At 43.1% G+C, this 27752-nt stretch overlaps 1 protein-coding gene across 2 annotated transcripts in view; it reads left to right on the forward strand.

Annotated features, from left to right (window-relative positions):
• Positions 1-27752, forward strand: part of sel1l (SEL1L adaptor subunit of SYVN1 ubiquitin ligase) — a 157862-nt gene that overhangs the window by 15224 nt on the left and 114886 nt on the right. For both annotated transcript variants that reach the window (XM_084315133.1, XM_084315134.1), the window contains exons 4-6: positions 5848-6004; positions 14600-14767; positions 26553-26658. In XM_084315133.1, coding sequence (XP_084171259.1) covers positions 5848-6004; positions 14600-14767; positions 26553-26658 — 431 coding nt within the window. The remainder of the gene's footprint in view (positions 1-5847; positions 6005-14599; positions 14768-26552; positions 26659-27752) is intronic.

Raw genomic sequence — 27752 nt, forward strand, 5'->3', positions numbered from 1 at the left:
ACTCTTATCGGTTCTTTTTGATACTTTTTTTGCAAGAAAAAAAGACAATTAATTAAGAACAGAATCGACATTGCTTTATTATTTATACAACTTTATAAATAAGTATTATAAATAAATATAATTTATGCAGGGAGGGGTATATTTGCAGTTGAGAGCATTGGTCATCTCCCTACAGTAAATATTAGAAATGATTGAATTATTGTAAATTTGTGTGGAGTGGTGGGAATAGCTGCTTCAATAATAACTTATATTATAACAACAACAAACAAGTTAGACAACTATGTATACAAAAAAACGATATACACTGAATGATTAGTTGTTACCTAAAGCCCTTGGACTCCACTGTAGAGAAGGGGTGCAGGCCTTTGACAACAAACTTTGTCACAGCCCTGTGACACTCGTTCACCCTATCCTCTGTCATCCTTCCTCAAGCTGCTAGGGTGAAGGGACTTTGGGTGGTGGAGGTAGAGGGAGGATGTGTGGTGGCCCTGGGCTCACTGGCCTGGGACACATTGGTGGCTGACGCCTCAGCTTGACGATCTATAAAAAGTTTTTAGATTGTAGTATTTGTAGCTAAACAATTATTTTGTTTATTAGCCTATTTGTAATAATTCGTTATTAGCCTAGGAAACTCCGTATCTTGGCTTACCGGCTGCAGTGGACGTGGATGCAGATGGACCACTGCGCGCAAGGCAGTCGAATACGGCGCATTTCTGCACGCTAATATCATGTTTTGCCAACAAATGTTTTGATAGGTTGCTCGTATTGCCACCCTTACTGGCAAATGTTTTGTTGCACTTGTGGCAACGTGCATTGTCGGCATTGACCCTTGTAAAGTATATTCATACTTTAGAACGCTTCGCTCTATCCGCCATGATCACGACTCAGTGCATGCAGAGCTGCTGTCTGTGTGCAGCGCGCTATAGCACGGGGCGTCGGGGACTTTCATTAAGGAGTACCCGTATGTAGTACCCGTATGTCTATGTGTAGCACTAGCGAGCGACTCGCGAGGAGTGTGTGTAATAATTGACTCGCTGGCTGCGGCTCGCTTATCGTGCAGAGACAGAGAGAGGATCGTTCGCAACTTTTAAATAATAATAATAATAATAATAATAATAATTTCTCTAGAGTATCGATAGCAGTACCGAGGACGTCGGAGCTTATAAATACTCCGGTATTTTCTAATATAGTACCGGTTCCCGTTCAAAACCGGGGTCCGGGGGGCATCCCTAGGTATCGGCCAATACAGATACCGATCCAATACCCATTGTCCAATTTTTTTTATACAAAAAAGTTTAAAAAAAAATTAAAAGAAATTATCCAATTTTTTTTTTTTTTTATATTAAAATATATTTAGTTTTTAAGAATTGTAAAGGATCACAAGTGTGTTTTTGATTTGTTGTAAACAAAGACAGAAAATATACATCATTCATTCAATTAATAAACTGTATGCCACACTGTCACTGTGTGGAAGAGACTGGGATCATTCTTTTGTGCAAGGCAACATCAGGCTCGACTTAAAACATTACTTTCCTAACTTAGTGAAACTAAATGTAACAAATTAACACATAGATATAAATGTACTGAATGGTTATTTCTTATTTTATTTCTTATTTAAAAAAAAATATATATATATATATATTCCGATGGAATACACAAAACACGTTGTCATTTTTCGGCCTATTTATGAATCGTTTTCAAATAAACGCTAGATTATTGATATGTGTACTTATGCATGCTAGAGAAGCAGGCTGAAAAATCGATTATCTATTTCCTGCTCATCGCACAGACACATACACATAGGGGACACGTTGTGATCCGCGGTGAAAAAAACTCTGATTACCCCAAGACTGGTAACATAGATTCCTTATCTCACATCAGATGTTCTGCAAAAAGATTATTCCAATTCCTGATCGCCATTCCAAATATTGATCGCGTTTATTGCTCCAACGCTGGGTACTCGAAAGTAAACACATTCCACGCTGTTCTGAGGGTCCACAATGAATGCAATCGGCTCGGGTTACATGCCTGAGAAGTAAAATGTGGATTCCGGAGTTTTCTTTTCTCATGCATTTTCATTCAGTCCATTACCATCCGGGAGACGATAGGGGGCGGTATTTTCCCTGTTCGAGCTCAGAGACAGTCCCAATGATAACATGAGGCTAGAATGATGAAAAATGAATGGATATCGCTAATAAAAGCAATAACTATTAAATAACGATTTCTCATCCTTGGCACTCAACGCATGGCATGAAATAATGAGATTTCTCGTGGCTGGCACTCAAAGTGTTAAGAGTCAGACACACTTAGTGGTCAAGAGTTGGACACACAGACAACAATCTGAAATGCAAATACGTAGCACAAGACAACAGCAGTACTCCCAAGGTTCCAAACCAAGTCACCTGCTATGCGATTAAGAGTCAACGCAAAATTTGCAGATATAACTACCATTAGAGCACAACAAGGACTTGTTACAGAACCCAAAGAAATAAACGCGACATTCAAAGAATTCTACTCCAACTTATACAAATCAGAAACGACCTTCGATCAAAACAAAATGGACACATATCTTAATCAAATTAACCTCCCTAAACTTTCAGAGGATGATGCTAAACAGTTAGAAACACCGATCACACTAGATGAACTTAGGGAGGCCATATCTGAAATGCAAAGTGGTAGGGCTCCTAGTTAGAAACACCGATCACACTAGATGAACTTAGGGAGGCCATATCTGAAATGCAAAGTGGTAGGGCTCCTGGAAGAGACGGTATCCCACCAGAAATGTACCTCTCTTGTTGGGACATAATTGGACCCTTATTACTAAATATGATTTTATACTCCGTCAAGGAGGGGAACTTCCATAAGAATGACAATATTGCACTCATAACAGTCCTCCTTAAAAAAGACAAAGACCCCACCGAGTGCGGTAGTTATAGACCTTTAAGCCTCCTCGGAATCCTTATCAAACTGTACTCTAAGGTATTAGCCATCAGACTACAAAAGCATATGACGTCTTTAATTCATCCGGACCAAACTGGCTTCATAAGAGGCCGCTTGATCACTGATAACATAAGACGATTACTACACGTACTAGATGCTAACAAGGAAGACACCACACCTAAGGCGATGCTGTCCCTGGATGCAATGAAAGCTTTTGACAGGTTGGAATGGTCGTATCTATGGGCAGTATTAGAAAGGATGGGGTTAGGAAAAGGATTCATTGATATGATTAAAGTATTACAAAGACCCATCGGCCATGATTACAACAGGTACAATCACCTCCGAAATCTTTCCGGTATCGCGTTCTTCCAGACAGGGTTGCCCTCTTAGTCCCGGACTATTCGATCTATCATTAGAGCCTTTAGCACAATATATAAGACAATCCCAATCCATAGAACCAATCGTAATCAAGGGCACACAACATAAAATTAGTTTATATGCGGACGACGTAATACTGTTCATGCAAAACCCCAACACCGCATTGCCTCATCTTCTCAAGTTTATTGAGGACTTTGGAGATTTATCTGGATTTAGGATAAATTGGCCGAAGTCGGCCTTCCTCCCACTTAACGCCCCTGCAAAAAGAAATATAACCCTCCCAGAAGAGATACCGATGGTAAAACACTTTAGATGTTTGGGAGTTGAAATATTCCCTACCATAAGCCAAACGGTGAAGCACAATTACAATCCAAAACAAAATCAAATACGACCTTGTCAGGTGGTCAAAACTTAAAAACTCAGTACAGGCACGGATATCAATAGTTAAGATGGACGTCCTACCTAGAATCAACTTCTTCAGCTCAATGCTACCGTTACCCCCTCCAAAGGGTTACTGGAAAGAATTACACTCCTCCACATACAAATTTATTTGGAATAACAAACCACCACGTATAAAAAGATCCACCACACAGAGAAACAAAGCAGACGGTGGTATGGCATTTCCAGATTTCTACCACTATTTTAAGGCGTACACTTTAAGACCACTGACAACATGGTTTGATCCCCAAGCATCAGTATCCTGGAGAAATTTAGAAGGAAATATAGTAGCTCCACATAGGCTGAAGGACATAGTATACACCAAATTATCAATTAAGCAATGCAAACGGAAATTTGGCCCCATAATCACTCATGCGCCGGATATGGCGTGAAACACACAAAAAAAATTCTATCCCACATAAATGGCATAATCATACTCCCTTATTCAATAACAATGCACTCTTGATTGGAAAACAACCTATACGATTCCCTAGATGGGAAAAGCAAGGCATACACTCATTAGGAGACGTTTTCAACAAACAGGGTTTTTGTAGTTACGATGAAATACGCAAATCTCACCAAGTCCACATATTATTTGTACGCACAGTTATTGGCATGTTTGAAGGCTCACAGTGTTCCATTTAGGATACCAATTGTACACCACAGATACCACAAATTCTTCTATGAAAGAGAGACATCGAGAGGTTTTGTTTCAGATTTTTATCATCAATTACTAACGGCCTCGTATGAAACCCTCCATCTAGACTCAGTCTGGAGGAGGGATATACCAGACCTGGAGATAGACTTTGACTGGCAAGAAGCCTGGGCAAATGTACATTTACATTTACATTTAGTCATTTAGCTGACGCTTTTATCCAAAGCGACTTACAAGTTCTGTGCGACAAGACAGCAAGAAGGGTATAACTCTTATCAGCTGAGTAACAATGTTCATCAAAGTGTTGCGTGTTACAGTGTAGGTTAGTTTATTAGGACAAGTGCATGACATTAAGGTTAGTCGGGGTTAGATTTTTTTTTATTTTTTTTATATCATTTCAGATAATGGTTGAAGAAGTGAGTCTTTAGTCGACGGCGAAAGATTGGACGGGATTCGGCTGTCCTAACTGGGATGGGTAGTTCATTCCACCATTGTGGGGCAAGGACTGAGAATAGGCGGCTTCTCTTTGATGACCCTCCGGGAGCTTGGATAGGAGTAGATCTGAGGCGGCCAGAAGATGCAGAGCGTAGGGGTCTTGAGGGTGTGTAGTTAGAGAAATGTACGACTTGCATCAAGGAACCCGGACCATCAACAAATCAATCTTAACTATATTCACAGGACATACTTAACTCCTATAAGACTGAACAAAATGGGTCTTAAACAAGACTCCAAATGCTCCTTATGTACAAATGGGGACGAAGGGACATTTATGCACATGTACTGGGACTGCCCACCAGTTAAGATATTTTGGAAAGAAGTGACCCAGCAATTATCAAATCTCTTAACTCTGGATATACCTGTACACCCCTCTGTATTACTGCTGAATGATGTCTTTGAGTGTGCAGTACCTCCACAGCTAAAGAGATTGGTTTTATCTGGTATCACAGTGGCTAAAAAGCTGATAGCATCACGATGGTTTCAACCGGAAGAAATGTGCCGGAAGGTCTGGATTCCTACATATCTCGATGTGATTTATCAAGAAATATCTACAGCAAGAATTTTGGGTCTCAATGAATCCAAAATGACAATGTGGTTAGAAGTGGTGGAGAGAATAAAAGCTAGCATATAATGGTAGTGTCTGGTTAGGAACAAGTTATAATGGTTGGATTATCCAATGGGGGGTCCGGGAGGGGGGGGTACGAGCTAGAGCATATGTGTGTAGGGTTTTATATAGCAGGTATTCGGGGTATATCCTGTATAAGACAATTAACTAAATGGTGATTTCATTGGATGTGCACTGTTAATTAATGCTTGTATATCTTATCGTGTGTTGTCATGTTTGTTTATGTGTTTGTTTAAAAAATAATAAAAAAATAAAATACAAAAGAGTTGGACACACTGACGTTGACAGCCGTGTGGTGTCCCTCACTTTGCAGTCCTACCACAAGCCAGACTCTGAAGGGGACGAGGTGCTGACGGGCGCCAGGACGTCTGGCCAGGACGCCTCCCAGCCTGAGCAGGAGGGGCTCGCGGGGGAGGAGAAGGAGGAGCTCCCAGACCTGCCTCCTCCGGCGCTGGAGAAACCTAAAGAGGGTAAGGGCGTCACTAATGCCTCTTTTCCACTGCATGGTACCTACTCGACTCGACTCTGCCTTTTCGGTTTTCCATTGCCAACATTTGCGGATGCTACCTGGTACCGGGTACTTTTTTAGTACCTGCTTTGTCGAGGTTCCAAACAGGGTAGAGGTGATGCCAAAAAGTGACGTGAAACACTGCAGACCACTGATTGGTCAGAAGAGAGAATCGTCACTACGTTATCATTGCGCTACACAGGGGACGTCCTGCACAAAACACAAACCCGCCATCTTTAAATAGCCTCGCGACTACTAGGGCTGCACGATTTTGGGAAATAATCTAATTGCGATTATTCTGACAGATATTGCGATTGCGATTTGCGATGCGATTATAACATATTTAAAAAAAAAATGTACAAGAAGAATGTTGCTGCTTTCTGTAGTCGGGTCCCAACTGCAAAATTACTGTATTACCCTGTATTATACACTTTTACTATCATGTAGACTATTCTGCTTTGTGTTTAAGTCAAGTCAAGTCAAGTCAAGAGTTTTAATTGTCACGGCATACAGGTATACAATGAAATGCGGCTGGTCTTGCCCGCGACGATGTGCAATACAGTGGTACAACATATAATAGAATCCAATAAAATACAGTGGTACAACATATTAATAGAATCCAGTAAAAAACAACAGTGCAATAAACAGGTACATGGTGTGCCATCTCGGTATCTGTACATAGTATTGTATACATGCACATTTATTATGTTCTTGTGTGATGTATCGCACATTTTATTGCTGTGTGATGTATTGCAAATGTTATTGCTGTCATCTTGGCCAGGTCTACCTTGCAAAGGAGATCTTGTATCTCAATGGGACTTCCTGGTTAAATTTTTTTTTTTTTTTTTTTTTTTAATTGCAGGCTTGGCGATTTGATAATTGCATCATTCCAAATCGCGATTTCGATTAATAAATGATTAATCGTGCAGCCCTAGCGACTACTAAACATTAGCATTCATTATTTGTTTGCAGCAAGAACCTATTTTAAAACTCAACAGGTTTTAGCCTGGGATTGCGCAGGAACGAAGGTATGTATAAATGAACGGTTTGTTCCCTGTTGGAGTATAAATATTGCCTTTCAAATGAGCCATACTATTGTCTCCATAGCTATAATATAGAATATACGATGCATCTGCAAACATAGTGAAAATGGTCAAAAACACTGGCTGTGGGAACCCTGTTTATACAAACCAGTGCATACTAGTTGGCTGTGGGAACCCTGTTTATACAAACCAGTGCATACTAGTTGGCTGTGGGAACCCTGTTTCTACAAACCAGTGCATACTAGTTGGCTGTGGGAACCCTGTTTCTACAAACCAGTGCATACTAGTTGGCTGTGGGAACCCTGTTTATACAAACCAGTGCATACTAGTTGGCTGTGGGAACCCTGTTTCTACAAACCAGTGCATACTAGTTGGCTGTGGGAACCCTGTTTCTACAAACCAGTGCATACTAGTTGGCTGTGGGAACCCTGTTTATACAAACCAGTGCATACTAGTTGGCTGTGGGAACCCTGTTTCTACAAACCAGTGCATACTAGTTGTCTGTGGGAACCCTGTTTCTACAAACCAGTGCATACTAGTTGTCGGAAAGATATTTTAGGTTCAACTTTAGGTTGAAAAAGAAAGTTGACGAGCTCGGCAAGCAAGTCGTCATTTTGTTTTTGAAAATGGGAGCAGAGAAACCTCTAAACTAGCAGCACGTTTATCCAGTGTGGGGAAATGTGAGGGGATACATGCAGCAACATGCACATAACATAACAGTATTTTTGTTGTATTATCATTAGTAGTGCACGATATATCGGCCGCCGATATGGTAATTTCTTTACACATCGGTATCGTTCCGATGTCAATATCGGCAGCCGATATTATTTTTATTTAACATGTTTTGCCCATCCCAATTTCGTATTGTCCAATTCTACCCTCCCCTGTCTCGAACGTTGTTAGGCCATGCCTCCCACAGGCCGGCTGCAATGTGGACGAAGCCTTGCATCACGTGTCCCCTCCGGTACTCGAGGAGGCAGCCGTCGCATCTTTTCACCTGCACAGCGTGATCTCTCAGCGGCGAGGGTCTGCGTGGGAGGGACACGCCGCCCCCGTTGCTTCCTGATTCTGCTGCGCAGGCGCACCAACCGACCTGTAGGAGTCGCTATCCACAACGTCCGATCCCCACCCACCAGCTTCCCACCCCTAACACTGCCAATTGTGTTAGTATGAACGACCAGCCAAGCTGGTAGCAATGCCGAGAGCTGGGCTCGAACCCAGCATCTCCTGCATTAGTGGCGAGCGCCTTGCCCACTGCGCCACTTAGCCGCCTTTTATTAATTATTTTTAGTATTTTTTTTTTTATGTGTGTATTCATTCTGTTTAAACCAATGGGGTTTTTCTTCACAGTTGCAGATAAAGATTAGGCTATACTAATATTATAGTATTAGTGTGTATAGTATATAGTATAGTAAAAACTGATGAGTTATATTCATTAAAGAGTTGATTTAATAAAAAAAATATACTAATTTAATCAGATTAATCACTTTATTCAAATTGAGGATTTAGTTTGAGGATATGTATAAAAAAAGAAAGAAATAGGTTATTTTGAGAGAAAAAAAAATTGAGAAATTTCTTTTTAAATTAAAAACGAAGGTTCAAACGTCTGTTAGAAAAACCCTGACAAAGTTCGAATCCCAAAAACAGGCTTCGGGGACAGCCCTAGTTCAGGGTCATCAGTTCCCAGACTGCACCATGATGTGGTTCAGGGTAGGGGTGGACGGTATGGTCTAAAATGTATATCACGGTATAATTTGAAGCATAGACGGTAACGGTATATATCACGGTATCAGTGTTTCCGTTAGAATAAATTTTTTTGCCTGATAGGCAGGCTATATAAATAATGACATCCTCAAGGCATGTAGATTTCTAATATTTTAACTTAAAACTAGGCTACTTTTGCGTATACAGTCATTATATTCCAAATAAAATAAGTCCCGAGTCGAGACTCTGTGCTGCTTCCAACGAATCCCAATAGTATGCAACTGCAGAGCCGCAGAGTAGGGGCGCTTTCAGGTCCGGTCACAGGCCCGGCTCAACAGCGCCCCCCACCCAACGGCTGAATTGCCAATGGCTGAATTGGAGTACTGCACTGTGCCGGTACAGATGGGTGGGTAATGGTGGATTCTGCGGCTCTGCAGCTGCATATGCTTCTCGCAAAATCCAGGATCCAGCTCGCGCTACCCAGCCGTCAGAACACTACACATATCATAATGTTCACATCACAGCAAACTGTAGTTGATCACCAGGTATGTTTTATTAACGTAGAATAATTCATATAAGAAAAACGATAGGGAAATCTCTTACCTTTCTCCACTGGTTAAAAATGCCAGGAACTGAAATTGAAACTTGCTGTGCGCCGCGGTGATATGTGTTTATTATGAAATGACAATTGTGTGTTGACACGCCCACTGCGCGAATCCTCCTAAATAACTTTTTCCAGTTTGCACATATCTATTATCTATGACTAATTCTATCTATTTTTAGGGGCAAATGCGAGTGAAATAGTCGCGCTGTGGTTACATGACGTCATTGCTATTTTAGAGCTGCTCTACCGGTTACAAGGTATAGTCAAAATCCATACCGTAGAGCAAATTCATACCGTTTATACCGTATACCGTTTATACTGTCCACCCCTAGTTCAGGGTAATTTATGCTAAACTGTTGTACAGTCTAATTATGTACAGTGATACAGGTATAAATATACTGTGGTAGGGCGGCTGGGTGGCGCAGCGGACATTGCGCTCGTCACCAACGCAAGAGACACCGGGTTCGACTCCGGCTGTCTGCGTTGCCTCCGGCTTTGGCCGGCCGTCATACTGACTCAATTGGCAGAGTTAGCGGGTGGAAGTCGATGGGTGGTAATCTGGACGTTGTGGACAGCGACTCCTACAGGTCGGTCAGGGCGCCTGCACAGCAGAGACAGGAAGTGGCGGGGGTAGTGTGAGCCTCCCACACGTTTCACCTCGCCAATGAGAGTCCGCGCTGGCAGGTGAAAAGATGTGACAGGCTGCCTCCTCGTGTACCAGAGGGGACACGTGATGCAAGGCTTCTATCCTCCCTACAACCGGCCAGTGGGGGGCACATGCGAGCAACGTTCAAGACAGGGGAGGGGAGAATTGGCACACTGGAATTGGGATGGGAGAAAAATTGAAAAAGAGGAGAAAAAGTGGATAGAAAAATATATATATACTAGTAAGCCATACTGGCCAGTCGTATAACTAATAAGAGTAGGTATGGGATATATATACAGATATAGATATAATGTATACAGGTATATGAACAGGGATATATGCAGATAATAATAATAATAATAACTTTATTTGTATAGCACTTTTCATACAGAGGTTGCAGTTCAAAGTGCTTCACAACAGTAAAAAATACAGGCATAAAAAGATAGACAGGTAGAATCACAGTGTTTCACATTAGGATCTAGCATCCCAATAGGCTCTCCGCTTACAGTTTTCAGTAACACAAATAGTAAAAATAGTTTAGCGAGCATAGTAAGATATGGCACAACAGTAAAAAATACAGGCATAAGCGAGCATAAAAAGATAGACAGGTAGAATCACAGTGTTTCACATTAGGATCTAGCATCCCAATAGGCTCTCCGCTTACAGTTTTCAGTAACACAAATAGTAAAAATAGTTTAAAATGATTCAGTTTAAAAATAGTAAAATAAAAATAAAATAAAATAAAAATTATAAAATAGAACGGACATAAAAAATACAGGCATGAGCGAGCATAGTAAGATATGGCTACTACAGTCAGGACACAGTTAACCTGGTTCTACAATGCTACAGCCAGGACACAGTTAACCTGGTTCTACAATGCTACAGCCAGGACACAGTTAACCTGGTTCTACAATGCTACAGCCAGGACACAGTTAACCTGGTTCTACTACAGCCAGGACACAGTTAACCTGGTTCTACTACAGCCAGGACACAGTTAACCTGGTTCTACAATGCTACAGCCAGGACACAGTTAACCTGGTTCTACAGCCAGGACACAGTTAACCTGGTTCTACTACAGCCAGGACACAGTTAACCTGGTTCTACTACAGCCAGGACACAGTTAACCTGGTTCTACAATGCTACAGCCAGGACACAGTTAGCGAGCATAGCAAATAATAAGAATAGTTTAAAATGATTCAGTTTAAAAATAGTCATCAGTAAGAAGTAAAAAGTGCAATAACCGACACATGAATTTGATAGGCAGTGTAAAAGAGTAGGCAGGGTAAGAATAAATACAAGTTGTGTCAGGATATCCCTGATGTTTCCTCTTGCCACTAGGTGGTAGCAGATATCTATCAGTGAAATGCCTGAGCAAAGAGATAGGTTTTAAGCTGTCTTTTAAAGATGTCTAGCGAGTTGGCTTCCCTGATGTTTTGGGGTAGTTTGTTCCATAGTTTTGGGGCATAGTTGATAAAGGCTGCATTACCGATCCTCTTTTGGCTGCTTCTGGGAGCCTCTAGTAGTCCAGCAGCTGATGATCGCAGTGTTCTTGCTGGTGTGTAATTTATTAGAGTGTTGGCGATGTAGCTAGGTCCCTGTCCATTTAGAGCTTTGTATGTAAGGAGAAGGACCTTAAAGTCAATTCTAAATGTTACAGGAAGCCAGTGTAAAGCGGCTAAGACTGGACTAATGTGCTCTCTCCTTTTGGTTTTAGTTAGCAGTCGGGCTGCAGAGTTTTGGATTAGCTGAAGCCTCTCTGTGGTTTTCTTAGGGAGACCTGTGAAAAGTGCATTACAGTAGTCTAACCGGCTAGATATGAATGCATGAATTAGCTTCTCAGCATCGTTCTGATTAATAAATGGTCGTACTTTTGCTATATTTCTGAGATGGAAGAACGATGTTTTCGTCACTTTGCTAATATGAGAATTGAAGTTCAGTTCTGAATCTATGACAACCCCAAGACTAGTGACCTCAGATTTGATCCAAGGGGTTAGTCCCCCCAGGTTCTTTATTAATGTTTCTTTTTTAGTTTTGGAGCCGATAATTAGAATTTCAGTTTTGTTCTCGTTTAGTTTCAGGAAGTTCTTACTCATCCATTTATTTATTGCCAGTAAGCAGTCTGTAATGGAGCTAATCGCTGTATCATTTGGTTCAGCAGATATGTACAGTTGTGTATCATCCGCATAGCTATGGAAATCTACATTATGTTCTCTGATGATATCACCCAGCGGTAACATGTAAAGGGAGAAGAGTAAAGGACCTAAGCAACTCCCTTGTGCAACTCCATAGTTGTTGTCGTATATATCAGACATGTGATCTCCTAGTTTAACATAGAATTTCCTCCCTCTGATGTATGTTTTAAACCAGCCTAGCACATGGTCTGAGAAACCGACATGGTTTTCAAGACGATCGATTAGAATATCGTGATCGATTGTATCAAATGCTGCACTGAGATCTAACAGGATAAGGATGGAGATCTTATTCTCGTCAGAGTTTAGTCTGAGGTCACTGATTATTTTGGTGAGGGCAGTTTCAGTGCTATGATATTTTCTGAATCCTGACTGAAACTCTTCTAAGATGTTGTTTTCTTCAAGAAAGGAATTTATTTGAACTGAAACTATCTTTTCAAGTACTTTACTAATGAATGGTAGGTTGGATATTGGACGATAATTTGCCATTTCATTACTATCCAAGTTAGGTTTATTTAGTAATGGCTTTACAACTGCTGTTTTAAAGGCATCCGGGAAAATACCAGTCCTAAGGGAAGTGTTTATGATATCTAGCACAGGGCTTGAAACACTATTAAATACCCGTTTGAAGAAAGCTGTAGGTATAGGGTCAATGTTTGAGGTGGAGGAGTTACATTCTGAGACAGTTTTGCAGAGTACATCTAATGTGATGCATGTGAAACTTCTCATGGTTACATTGCACGGTTTGCCGCAATCAACTTTATTTCCATCATGAGTAATGCTGGCCCTGATCAAGGTTATTTTGTTGTTAAAGAATAGTGCAAGTTCTTCACACTTAACCGTTGATGACTGAGGGGGTGTAGGGGCAGTGTTGAGTAGTACATTAATAGTGGAGAATAGGATTCTGGAGTTTCCAGCATTTTCTGTAATGATTTTAGAGAAGTAATCTTTCCTTGCTAAGCGGATGGTTTTATTATAAGCAGTTAAAGCATCTTTGTATATATCACAGCATATGGTGGTTTTTGTTTTTCTCCATTTTCGCTCCGCTGCACGACATTTCCTTTTTTCTTCGTTGACCGTATTATAGTTTAACCAGGGCGAGGCTCTAGTTTTCTTCTTTTTCGTTTTTAATGGGGCGACAGAATTTAATATAGATGACATTGCATCATTGAGATTTTCTACCATTTCATTTAGAGAGCTGTCATGATTGTGTGCAGGTTCATGTAGTCTGATAAGATCAATGAACTTTGATTCAGCTTTGTCGTTTAGGAGCCTCTTTTTAACTATGATTTCTTTTTTTGTTTTAGTAAGGGTTATTTGAGTATCAAAAAATATGCAGTGATGGTCGGAGAGAGGCAATTCAGTTATTGAGATATTTGTTATGCTTAGCCCAGTTGTTGTTATAACTAAGTCTAGTGTATTCCCAAGCCGGTGAGTTGCATTTGTTATATGCTGTATTAGGTCAAAGCTATCCAGTAGATTTTTTAGTTCCATAGTTTTGGAGTCTGTTTTCTTATTAAAATGGATGTTCAGGTCTCCATTTAGGATCACCTTATCATATCCGGTAACACATAGTGAGATCAGTTCAGAGAGCTCCTGTATAAATACTGGTGAGTGTCTAGGCGGGCGGTATATTGTGACAATAATAGTTGATTCTGTTTTTAGTTCAATGGCAAGATATTCCATTGACATGAACTCGCCTAGTTCTGTGATTCTAAACAAGAGTTTTGAGGAGAAGATTGTTGCAACTCCTCCGCCCCTTTTATTTTTTCTGGGTATTTGAAAAAAGTTATAGTCTGGTGGACAAGCTTCTATCATTATTGATGTAGCTGTGTCATTATTTAGCCATGTCTCTACTAGGCAGATGCAATCCAAGTTATTTTCTTTAATCAGATCATTTACTAAGAAAGTTTTATTATTCAGTGATCTGACATTTAGGAAAGCTAATTTTATTTGTTGGACTTCTTTAGAGGAGGTCTGCTTTGGCTTGACCGTGATGGCCCTGAGGTTAATAGCAGGTAAACGCATTGATGGTGTATATTTTTCACCATGCCATCGGCTGGTCAGGATAACTTGTATGTTTGAGATGGCATGGCAATTGTGCTATTCTGTACCGTACTGACTGTCCTGTGCTTTTGGGGACATTTGATCAGACGAGATGGCCTTGTGTGATATGGGGGGGGGGGGGGGACAGGACGTCTTGTGCTGCTGTAATCCGTGGTGAGATTGTGTCCTTCACCACTATCTCTCGTGCTGGTATGAGCTGTATATCCAACAACAGGATTCAAGTTATTAGCTATGTTTACCCATCTATGACCATCCCGGTACGTGTCTAACATGCCCCTCCCTCTCGTCTTTCTGATTGGTGCAGTTCCCGTGGTGAACGGCGGGACAGCCAATGGGGAGCCCTGCCTCTTCCCCTTCCTCTTCCAGGGGAAGGAGTACGTGGACTGTACCACTGAGGGCCGGGGGGACGGGCGGCTGTGGTGCGCCACCACCTACCACTATGACCACGACAAGAGATGGGGCTTCTGTGAGAGTAAGTGCTTCTTTATTGCCTATATTTATTGTAACGTGTAATGTAACCAATCGGGCACACAGACCCTCATCTGAACCTTTGTTTACACTGTTGATTTCTTTCTTTTTATATTCAGATCAAAGTTTGTTGCCTATATTTATGTCTTTCTGCTATTATCCTGCACACACTGTACATATTAATACTACAACTCTGTACTAGGGCTGACCCCTATTAATCGATTAGTCGACTGGCCAACCTCTTAGTCGAATATAATAAAAAAAATATAAATTAAAAATATAATTTTTTTTTATCATTCTTTCCAAAAGAAGAGGCCTAGAAGCGTGGCTAACGCTAATGGCACGCATACCAGAGGCTAACTGCCTACGAAAACAGGCACAGAGGCACTGAAAGAGGATTTCACTCATCTAATGAACACACTAGACTAGACAAATATCAAGATGTATCCATCAGTGGACCAATTGCATGCTTTTGCAGAGAACAAGAAGCCTTCAGTCGACTCCTTCAGAGCCCAAATGGAATGATAGAAAATATAAATTAAAATTAAATATTTTTTTTGTATTTTATTTTTTTATTATTTTTTAAACACACATATAAACAAACATGACAACACACGATAAGATACACAAGCATTAATACACAGTGTATATCCAACGAAATTACCATTTATACCAATGTCTTATACAGGATATACCCCTAATACCTGTTATCTAAAAACCTACACACATATGCTCCAGCTCGAACCCCCCCCTCCCGGACCCCTCTTTGGATAGTACATCCATTATCCCTCGCTCCTAACCAGACACCACCATTATAAGCTAGCTTTTATTCTCTCCACCACTTCTAACCACATTGTCATTTTGGATTCATTGAGACCCAGAATTCTTGCTGTAGATATTTCTTGATAAATCACATCGAGATATGTAAGAGACCAAACTTTCCGGCACATTTTTTCCGGTTGAAACCAACGTGATGCGATCAGCTTTTTAGCTACTGTGATACCCGATAAAACCAATCTCTTTAGCTGTGGATGTACTGCAAACTCAAAAACATCATTCAATAGTAATACAGAGGGGTGTACAGGTATATTCCAAGATAAGAGATTTGATAATTGTTGGGTCACATCTTTCCAGAATATCTTAACTGGTGGGCAGTCCCAGTACATGTGCATAAATGTCCCTTCGTCCCCATTTGTACATTGGGAGCATTTGGAGTCTTGTTTAAGACCCATTCTGTTCAGTCTTATAGGAGTCAAGTATGTCCTGTGAATATAGTTAAGATTGATTTGTTGATGGTCCGGGTTCCTTGATGTAAGTCGGACATTTGCCCAGGCTTCTTGCCAATCAAAGTCACTTTCCAGGTCTGGTATATCCCTCCTCCAGACAGAGTCTAGGTGGAGGGTTTCATACGAGGACGTTAGTAATTGATGATAAAAATCTGAAACAAAACCTCTCGATGTCTCTCTTTCATAGAAGAATTTGTGGTATCTGTGGTGTTCAATTGGTATGTCTAATGGAACACCGTGAGACTTCAAACATAGCCGTAACTGTATGTAAAAAAGCCATGTGGACTCGGTGACATTACATTTTTTGCATATTTCTCCATAACTACAAAAACCCTGTTTGTTAAAAACATCCCCTAATGAGTGTATGCCTTGCTCTTCCCATATAGGGAATCTTATAGGTCGTTTTTCAATCAAGAATGCATTGTTATTGAATAAGGGAGTATGATTATGCCATTTATGTGGGTTAGGATATTTTTTTTGTGTTTCACGCCATATCCGGATTGCATGAGTAATTATGGGGCCAAATTTCCGTTCACATTGCTTAATTGATAATTTAGTGTATACTATGTCCTTCAGTCTATGTGGGGCTACTATTTTTTCTTCTAGATTTCTCCAGGATACTAATGCTTGGGGATCAAACCATATTGTCAATGGTCTTAAAGTCTACGCCTTAAAATAGTGGAGAAAATCTGGAAATGCCATGCCACCATCTGCTTTGTTTCTCTGTGCGGTGGATCTTTTTATACGTGGTGGTTTGTTATTCCAAATTAATTTGTATGTGGAGGAGTGTAATTTTTTCCAGTAACCCTCTGGAGGGGGTAACGGTAGAATTGAGCTAAAGAAGTTGATTCTAGGTAGTACGTCCATCTTAATTATTGATATCCGTGCCTGTACTGAATTTTTAAGTTTTGACCACCTGTTAAGGTCCTCTTTGATTTTATTTTGGATTTGTGTAATTGTGCTTCACCGTTTGTTTTATGGTGGGGAATTAAAAAATTTAATATTATACTTTATATCCTTATTTACTATATGTCCGTCGCGGTTAATCACTGAGTGATCTAATATGCATATTCTTCAGAGCGAGAGGGGGGGGGGATTGTGTTTCTCACATTGACGCTGTCTGTCGTTGATAATATAATCTGAAGAGCATTATTATTATTATCATTCTCGAGAATACACGTCGCGCGTCTACTGTGCCAAAGTCAAGAGAGCACATTCATCTGGGGACTAGAAAGGTGCGCTCAGTAGAGCACAGATGTCCGCCATGGCGGCAGCCACACATGTCTTCTCTCTCTCTATCTATCTATCTATCTATCTATCTATCTATCTATCTATCTATCTATCTATCTATCTATCTATCTATCTATCTATCTATCTATCTATCTATCTATCTATCTATCTATCTATCTATCTATCTATCTATCTATCTATCTATCTATCTATCTATCTATCTATCTATCTATCTATCTATCTATCTCTCTCTCTACCTCTCTCTCTCTCTCTCTCTCTCTCTCTCTCTCTCTCTCTCTCTCTCTCTCTCTCTCTCTCTCTCTCTCTCTCTCTCTCTCTCTCTCTCTCTCTCTCTCTCTCTCTCTCTCTCTCTCTCTCTCTCTCTCTCTCTCTCTCTCTCTCTCTCTGATTGATTGATTGATTGATTGAAAACTTTAACAGATTGCAGAATGGGTACAATACAGTACAGCTCAATACACACAATTGTTAAGGGGATGCAGACCAGAGAAAGACTTTCGTCTTGTTTACATCAGAGTCTCCCATTTTCAATTCATCAGGACAAATATGACACACATGACATACAGATAGACAGTACTGCTACATCTATACATTTATGACATACCAGATTTGCAAATACAGTACTGTTTGTGATACAAAAAGAGTCCAGAAAAGGGAGTATATACATTTGACGTAGAAACTGTACATTGGATTGGGTAGGTGGGGGGAACTGTACATTGGAGGTGGTTGGGTGGGTGGGGGGGGGGGGGTTGGGTAGGAGGGGTTGGGGGGGGAAACACTGTACAACTGTACAAGCAAAGCTGTACATTGGAATATTGACAACCATACTAGGTAATTTACTGTGCATTGGAGGGGGTACTTTTATATAAAATGCTTACTGTAGCCACTACAGTAACATCATTAAGTTTGCTATAAGCTATTCTCCCTCATGTGTGCAGATCTTTATGCAGTTTTAAAGCACATTGGCTTTGTTCTGAATGCACTTTGTAGTTATCCTACAGAGAAAAGAAAATGCACTTGACTTGGAATTAATGTACTGTATGCATTCAGAAGTGCTGAATAAATGTTTTATGGACCCATAATAGTGATTATTTATTATTTAAGTTAAGTTTTGCCATAATCATATATTTTTCCATAATCATAATGTTCCACAACATTGGTAAAAAAATATCTATTCTATGAATCATTTTTGGCCTTTCGGCATTCGGTTTTCGGCCAACTGTTTCCTATTTTCGGTATCGGTTTCAGCCAAGAATTTCCCATTCGGTGCATCCCTAATAATGTTAACCCTTTCACTACCACACTCAGGGAACAAACTTAACTTTTTGACTTACCAGCCATTTGGCTGGTAGATTTTAAAAACTACCAGCCGGGCAGATTTTTTACTAGCCAAAAATTATAAATAGCTTTTTAGTATATCGCCATGTGTTATTATTACTATATAATACTCTCATATGCTATTTTCAATTAATATCATAAACAACATAAGGAATATTAGCATAATTTTGAGTGGACTGAAGGAATGAGTCAGTCAACTGGTCGTTATTCCTCTGTCTTTCCTCTCTGTCAGCGCGCACACACCACACACACAGACGGCTCCTCCCCCGCTAGCCCCCACCCTCTTCTAGTCAGCCTGCTGTTCTCTGTCTCTCTCTCTCTCTCTCTCTCTCTCTCTCTCTCTCTCTCTGTGTTTATGCGGAGCAGCGTTAGCTCTGCGCGGCTAACGCGGAGCTAACGCTAGTTTGCCCCGAATTAAATGAATAACTAGGTTGCAAATCATAGTAGTTTTCACTGCACATAGAAGCAGTCAAACAGCGGGAGCATTTCGGGAGCATATAACCAAAACCCAGGCAACTTCGAGCCCTTAAGGAATCAAATAGTCTGCTCTATGGCTGCATGCTGTGTATCGCTGCTCTGCTCGGCTTTAATGGAGCAGAAGCACGGACTGGGGCGGATATGACTCGCGGAGTTGCTACAGGGGTTTTCAAAATAAGAGTATCATATGAACGGAAAGTTTCTAGCTGCCGGAGCCCAGATATTATGACTGGAGCTGCGCTTGGGGCGGCAATGAGACCCGCACAGGATTTTCAAAATAAGAGTATCGATATGAACTACACGCCAGCTGGCGGGCAGACTATTATTTTCAGACGCCAGACGGTAAATCTACACGCATTTGGCGATGGGCGTCTCTAGTTATTTTGTTCCCTGACCACACTACAGAAGGTTAACCTTTCACTACCACACTACAGAAGGTTAACCTTTCACTACCACAATACAGAAGGTTAACCTTTCACTACCACACTACAGAAGGTTAACCTTTCACTACCACACTACAGAAGGTTAACTTTTCACTACCACACTACAGAAGGTTAACCTTTCACTACCACACTACAGAAGGTTAACCTTTCACTACCACACACACGGAAGGTTAATTTTTCACTACCACACTACAGAAGGTTAACCTTTCACTACCACACTAAATTTGATATAAACTATCATGACTTTTCCTGTGTATTTGCAGTGCCACAAGACATTCATTGTCATAACAAAAGAGCCTGCACTAGAACGTGGCCAGGTGTTAATTGCCGCCAGAGAGAGAGGGGGGCGCGTGTTGCTTTTTAACAGCGGAGGAGTGCAAGAATGTGACAATGTGACCATGTGACCGCGGCATCGCGAGAGAACGGCAGTGCGGAAATAGGCTGTCTATTGCCATTCTCTAAGACAAACGCTAACCTTAACCAGCTCCTTAACAGCGCCTAAACTTAACCGTTCTAACCTTAACCAACTCCGAAACAATGCCTAACCTTAACCTTAACCATGCCTAACCTTAACCTTAACCATAGAACCACATTTTGCGGACCTCCCAAACTTTCAAACTTTAGACTGTTTTCTTTATGCGTTTTTCTTTTTCTTTCTTTCTACCACAAGACGCGGCCACTGATGGGTCCATGGGACTTGGATAAGTCCTGTGGACCCAACTCTGGCCACTGACCACATGAGCGAACGGGTACATACGCACACAATACACGGCCACTGATGGATCCGTGGGACTTGGTAAAGCACTATGGACCCAACTATGACCACTGATAAAAACGTAACTACACTAGCATTATAAGACCTAAACATTGCTACCTACCATACAAGTGCATTGGTTTAGTGCATTTCCGGTTGCCACTGAGCGGAAATGTTTGTGCGGACCTGTTCTCCCAAACTGGTAAGCAAATGACTGTTTTTACGTTATTTTCATTTTTACGTTACTATTATTATTATTATTATTATTTTTTAACATTGATCTTAACTGATCACTATGACTTTATTGCTTTTATCGTTATATATGCCTATAATTGTGTACAGCACTTTGAGCTACATGACATGTATGAAAGGTGCTTTATAAATACTTACTTACTTACTTACTTACTTACATAGAAAGAATATTGCCATTCTCTAAGACAAACTCTAACCTTAACCAGCTCCTTAACAGCGCCTAAACTTAACCGTTCTAACCTTAACCAACTCCGAAACAATGCCTAACCTTAATGTAACTGAGGGGTACAATTCCCTGACTGTATTGATAAGTATGGTATCATTAAACCACTACCGCTTTATGTACTTTAATTATTGGCCATACAGTACACGATATATGAATATGATGAACACTTCCCACAATGAAATCGGTTCCAAACAAAGGTATAATCAAGTATTTAATGGAGCAAAAGGTACATAGGATACTTTACATTATTCTTTGAATGCACTTGTAAGGCAAAGGAATGTGCGTAGGCAAATCAACAACGAATGTCCATTCTCTGGTTACGCAGGAGGTAATTATACAACCTGAATCTTAGGGAATTATATCTATGGTACACTAGTAATATAGCGGGAGATACTGGAAGGGGTTCCCCCTGGTTGTAAGCCAGCAGGGGTAGAAGATCTGTCGGTAGTAGAACGTCTGGTCAACGATGACTAAGGAGACTCCAGGCATCCTCTGGGAAGAGCGTCGGAGGTGGGGTCTGCATCCTCACGAACAATCTCTGGGTTAATCCCAAGGAAGTACATGTCCTCTCAAGTTCATGCTCCCCAGATATGGAACATCTCCAAATCCTGTGCAGGCCGTACCACCTACCCCGTGAATTTACCGCAGTCATTATATCCGTTGTGTATATTCATCCACAGGCAAATACCGGCAAAGCGCTGGGGGAATTACACGACCACATCAACAAACAGCAGATCAAGCACCCGGAAGCCGCGACGATAGTGACTGGTGATTTCAACCAGGCAAACCTGAAAAAAGTGATGCCGACCTTTTTTCAGCACATCGCCTGCTCCACAAGAGGGGGGAACACACTCGACCACTGCTACACCCCGTTCAGAGCTGCCTACAAGGCTGTAGCGGCTCCGCCACTGATGGGCTCTGTAAGCGCGAGCGATCACGACTCCATCTTTTTAATCCCAGCATACAAACAGAGATCACGCGAAGTCGTCGTGTCACGTGAGACAAAAAAGTGGTCTGACGAATCAGAGGCCGAGCTCCGTGACGCGTTCAAGGATACAGACTGGGACATGTTTGAAGGAAGCGCCAGTGACGTCAGCGAGTATGCTGATACCGTTGTAAGCTACATAACTACAGTGGCAGACGGCATTGTCCTCACAAAGACGGCGCGGGTTTTCCCAAACCAGAAACCTTGGGTGGACAGCACTATAAGAACAGCCCTAAACTCACGCACCACGGCTTATAACCTGGGCAGAGAGTCAGGAAATATGGAAGAATACAAGGCTTCAGTCTACACTCTACGCAAGGCTGTTAAACTTGCTAAGAGGACATATGCTGAGAAACTGGAGACACAAATGGCACAAAACGACACAAGAGGCTTGTGGAGGGGACTGAAGACAATAACTGACTACAAAGTCAGCGCCCCCTCAATGGGGAGCGACGACGCCTCTCTAGCGGACAAACTCAACTCCTTCTACGCTCGGTTCGGTGTAGACAGTGTCGCCGCTAGCCCTCTGGCTAGTGACGTCACTGGCGCACCGGCTGTTGTGGAGGGGGGGGGGCAACCGCGGGGGGGCGGGGGCGCTCTCTCGTTGTCGGAACACAGTGTGAGAAGAGCATTTATGCAGGTGAACACCAGGAAGGCTGCAGGCCCAGATGGTATAACAGGACGCATACTTAAGTCCTGTGCAAACCAGCTTGCCCCGGTGTTCACCGCCATATTTAATCAATCCCTGGCGGAGTCAGTAGTCCCTGCCTGCTTCAAGATGTCTACCATCATCCCTGTACCGAAGAAACCCTCCCCAACATGTCCAAATGATTACAGACCGGTGGCACTCACCTCTGTGGTCATGAAATGTTTCGAGAGGCTGGTCAAGGACCACATTTGTGCCTCTCTCCCCAGTGATATGGACCCTATGCAATTTGCATACAGGACAAACAGGTCCACTGATGACGCGGTCTCCCAGGTACTGCACAGCACTCTCTCCCACCTTGACCGTCAGAAGGGGGGCTATGTGAGACTGTTGTTCATTGACTACAGCTCAGCGTTCAACACCATAGTCCCCACCAGACTGGTGGACAAGCTGATCGAGCTAGGCCTGAGCTCCGCCCTGAGCGCCTGGGTACTGGACTTTCTGAGTGAAAGACCCCAGGCGGTCAGGGTGGGGGGTCAGACCTCCAACACCATCACCCTGAGCATCGGGTCCCCCCAGGGCTGTGTTCTAAGCCCCCTGCTGTACTCACTCTACACACACGACTGTGTGGCCAAGTTCAGCTCCAACTCCATTGTGAAGTTCGCCGACGACACGGTGGTGGTGGGGCTGATCTCGGACAACGACGAGAAGGCCTACCGGGAGGAGGTTGAGGTACTGGAACGTTGGTGCCAGGACAACAGCCTGCTCCTGAACATTGGTAAAACCAAGGAGCTGATCGTGGATTATAGGAGAGGACAGCGGGAGACACACACACCACTGAGGATTAACGGGGCTACCGTGGACAGGGTGAGCAGCTTCAAGTACCTGGGGGTCCACATCTCAGAGGACCTGACATGGTCAACACACATAAACACAGTAGTAAAGAAAGCGAAGCAGCGCCTCTACCACCTGAGACAGTTAAGGAAGTTCAGAGTATCGGGGAAGATACTCCAGTCCTTCTACTCAGGAGCTGTAGAGAGCATCTTGACCGGAAACATCACTGCCTGGTATGGGAACAGCACGGCACAGGACAAGAAGGCCCTACAGAGAGTGGTGCGCTCAGCCGAGCGTACCACGGGTATTGCGCTACCTCCCCTGCAGGCTCTATACAACAAGAGGTGCAAATCCAGAGCCTGCAGGATAATGAAAGACCCCCACCACCCCAATAACAGCCTGTTCCAGCTGCTGAGGTCAGGCAGACGCCTGCGAATTCTAGAGACTAAGACGGAGAGGCTTAGGCTAAGCTTCTTCCCCCAGGCCATCAGAGCCTTGAACAATGAACATTGAGAGACACAGAAACTGAACTATCCACACACAAGTACATACACGACACGCACGCTGAGCACGCTCACACACTAGCAGCCACTTTAACACTCATGACGCACACACGCACACTTATGGCCAGAGGAAAGGCCACTTAAAGTAGTATAACATCAGGAACAGTGTATTGCACTACTAAAGCTAACTAGCATGTCCTATATGCTCTGTAAATACTAATGTACAGATACCGAGATGGCACACCATGTACCTGTTTATTGCACTGTTTTATTGGATTCTATTAATATGTTGTACCACTGTATTTTTATTGGATTCTATTATATGTTGTACCACTGTATTGCACATCGTCGCGGGCAAGACCAGCCGCATTTCATTGTATACCTGTATGCCGTGACAATTAAAACTCTTGAATCTTGAATCTTGAATCCAGGTACAGGAGCCGGTGCAATAGCCTCTTGATCCACAGACGAATACAGCTGTTCTCCGTAGACTGTAGCTCCACAGTGAAGAAAGCTAGTCGGCCTCAGGCTCTCTGAGGCGCCGACTCGACTTGACTCCTCGCGGGGTAAATCCAACACGTGCAGGCGTCGGCGATTATCCGCTCCATAAATCACAGGACCAAAGCAAATATATTCCAGCCGCAAAGGGCTATGTAGTCGTTGGGTAGATTAATCCAGTGTACATGTCTATACGGTTCTCGTCTAGGTCTCCTCGGGTGAAAGCGCCATGTGGTCAGCCCAGCCTGGATAAGAACTCTAGCTAATACGAGGAAGCGTTGGAGATGCTGGTCACTGTAGAACTTTAACCGCACGATACACTATACACAAATAGACTATTAATGACTTAATAGAAATATGTCGCACTCGACGGTATAGCGCCAAACTCTGACAATTCAGTTATTAATTCGCACACGGTCTCAATGCTCTATTCTGGGGCCAAACAGGCCATACTTCACCGCACGTTGTATCGTGGGTGAGGCTTCAACTTATTGGGTAACATACTAAGGCTAAGAAGGGGCTTCTATATTCACCTGCGCCGTATTTATACGCACGGTGAACAAACTAGTACCAATCTCATTTCTGTCGCGTATCCCTGGGCAAGGCCGGGCATGTCCAGACACGTCTTGACGGTGACTTTGAACCTGACTCCGGAGGCCGGTCCCTGGCGCCGGTGGACCGCTGTCCAATAGGAGAATGAACTATTATGGTCTGGGCTAAAGGGATATTCTGTGTATATGTACAAGGAATATACAGGGGATATCAAACGATATACAAATACTATGCAATATATATCAATAAATAAATATATATATTCGGTTTAATCTGATCCTTTGTAACACTTAACCTTAACCTTAACCATGCCTAACCTTAACCGGCGAAAGAATACACGTTAAAAAAAAAAAAAAAAATTATGGGATTCGAACTTGTCACCAACGGACCGCAGGACCGGAGCACTGCCAGGTGAGCTAAGCTTCGAATGAAAATCATGGCGGATTGCGGCTACATAATGCCGCAAGCTCTGCCGCTCCGCTCTGCGGCTGCCGCGCCTGCCGCGGGGCGTGTCGCAGCCAATCAGGGAAAACGCGGAAGCAACGGCAGCACTCCTCCGCTGTTAATAAGCAATAGGCGAGGGGGGCCCATGGATTATAATGCATTCTGGGTAGGGTTGTAGTTGTTTAACACTGTAAGTGTAAAACTTTCAAGGCCATTTTCTCCGAATACGTTTTGTGATAATCACCAGGATTCATAGGAAGTAGCTTGAAAAGTATCCCACCAAAATGTTCAAGTGATGGCTTATTTTGAAGGTATGAATCTGTACTTTCATAATATGTAAAAAAAAAAAAAAAGTCCCTACTGTCTACGGCTAGTCACATATTTACACACACTCCTGCACGCGGGGACCGCACGGTCCCTCTCTCTCCCTCCCTCTTTCTCCCTCCCTCTCTCTCTGTATCTCTCTCTATCTCCCTCTCTCGCTCGCTCGTTCTCTGCCTCTCTGTCAAAACCCGTTTGAGGAAGTGCCGGGTTACACTATGTGCTACAACCATAGAGGGAGCGTTACTGCAGATCAGTTCCTTATTCACGTCAGCAACATAGTAGAATCAGAACGGCTTAGTTGAGTGAGGGAAGATCTCGTGAACTCGAGACTAGACTGATGAGTCAATATGATAATTAACGACACAGACCACATTGATATAATCCCCCATTGCTAGGAAACAATGCTAAACACTGGAAAATGCCATTTATAATGCATGGGACCTTTAAAGCACAACAGGTCATCCAATCCAACTTTATTTATAAAGCGCTTTAACAGCCACAGGGGCACAAAGTGCTGTACAGAGGGAGCATATAAAAAAAAACTATAAGTAGCACAAAAAATAGAAAAAAAACAAGAGTACCAAAAAGGGGTAAACATAGGCAGCAATACAAATTAAAATAGATCATCAGAGTACTTAAAAAAAATGTAAAGCAAAGGACACAGTAACAAAACGATACAACAATAACACAGTAAAACAATAAGATCATAAAATCAACAAGCTACATGGTGTCGAAAGCCAGAGAGAAAAGGTGGGTCTTAACACATTCCCTGCCACGGTTATATCCATCAATGTAGGCTCACTGCCACCACTCTAAGCCTATGGTCGTGTGTGGCAGTGAGAGGGTTATCCTTCTGTGTGTTGTCGCAGTGAAAGGGTTAACCGTTTTGGCAGTGCGGCAGTGAAAGGGTTAAAGCACAACAGGTCAGCGTTCCCCCTCAAACACTTGTACCTGTGCTGTGACCCCCCCCCCCCCCCAGCCGAGGAGCAGGCGGAGCAGCGTCTGCAGGCGGAGGAGGTGGAGGAGCAGTACCAGGCCGTGCTGCACATGCTCAACACCACCACCAGGAGGAGCCAGAAGAAAGAGTGAGCACACACTCTGCTGACACCTCCTCCTACTGACTCCTCCCCCTACTGACACCTCCCACTGACTCCTCCCCCTGCTGACACCTCCTCCTACTGACCCCTCCCCCTACTGACTCCTACTGACTCCTCCTCCTACTGACTCCTCCTACTCACTCCTCCTACTCACTCCTCCCCCTACTGACACCTCCCACTGACTCCTCCCCCTGCTGACACCTCCTACTGAATCCTCTTCCTACTGACTCCTTCCCCTACTGACTCCTACTGACTCCTCCTCCTACTCCTCCTACTGACTCCTCCTACTGACTCCTCCTACTCACTCCTCCCCCTACTGACACCTCCCACTGACTCCTCCCCCTGCTGACACCTCCTACTGAATCCTCTTCCTACTGACTCCTTCCCCTACTGACTCCTACTGACTCCTCCTCCTACTCCTACTGACTCCTCCTACTGACTCCTCCCCCACTGACTCATCCCACTACTGACACCTCCTCCTACTGACTCCTCCCCCTACTGACACCTCCCACTGACTCCTCCCCCTGCTGACACCTCCTCCTACTGACCCCTCCCCCTACTGACTCCTACTGACTCCTCCTCCTACTGACTCCTCCTACTCACTCCTCCTACTCACTCCTCCCCCTACTGACACCTCCCACTGACTCCTCCCCCTGCTGACACCTCCTACTGAATCCTCTTCCTACTGACTCCTTCCCCTACTGACTCCTACTGACTCCTCCTCCTACTCCTCCTACTGACTCCTCCTACTGACTCCTCCTACTCACTCCTCCCCCTACTGACACCTCCCACTGACTCCTCCCCCTGCTGACACCTCCTACTGAATCCTCTTCCTACTGACTCCTTCCCCTACTGACTCCTACTGACTCCTCCTCCTACTCCTACTGACTCCTCCTACTGACTCCTCCCCCACTGACTCATCCCACTACTGACTCCTCCCCCTACTGACTCCTCCCCCTACGCCCCCTACTGACTCATCCCCATACTGACTCCTCCTACTGACTCCTCCCCCTGCTGACTCCTCCCCCTACTGACACATACTGACTCCTCCCCCTACTGACTCCTCATCCTACTGACTCCTC

This window comes from Notolepis coatsorum, assembly GCF_963971535.1.
Source record: "Notolepis coatsorum genome assembly, chromosome: 5".
In the NCBI taxonomy this organism is placed as follows: Eukaryota; Metazoa; Chordata; class Actinopteri; order Aulopiformes; family Paralepididae; genus Notolepis; species Notolepis coatsorum.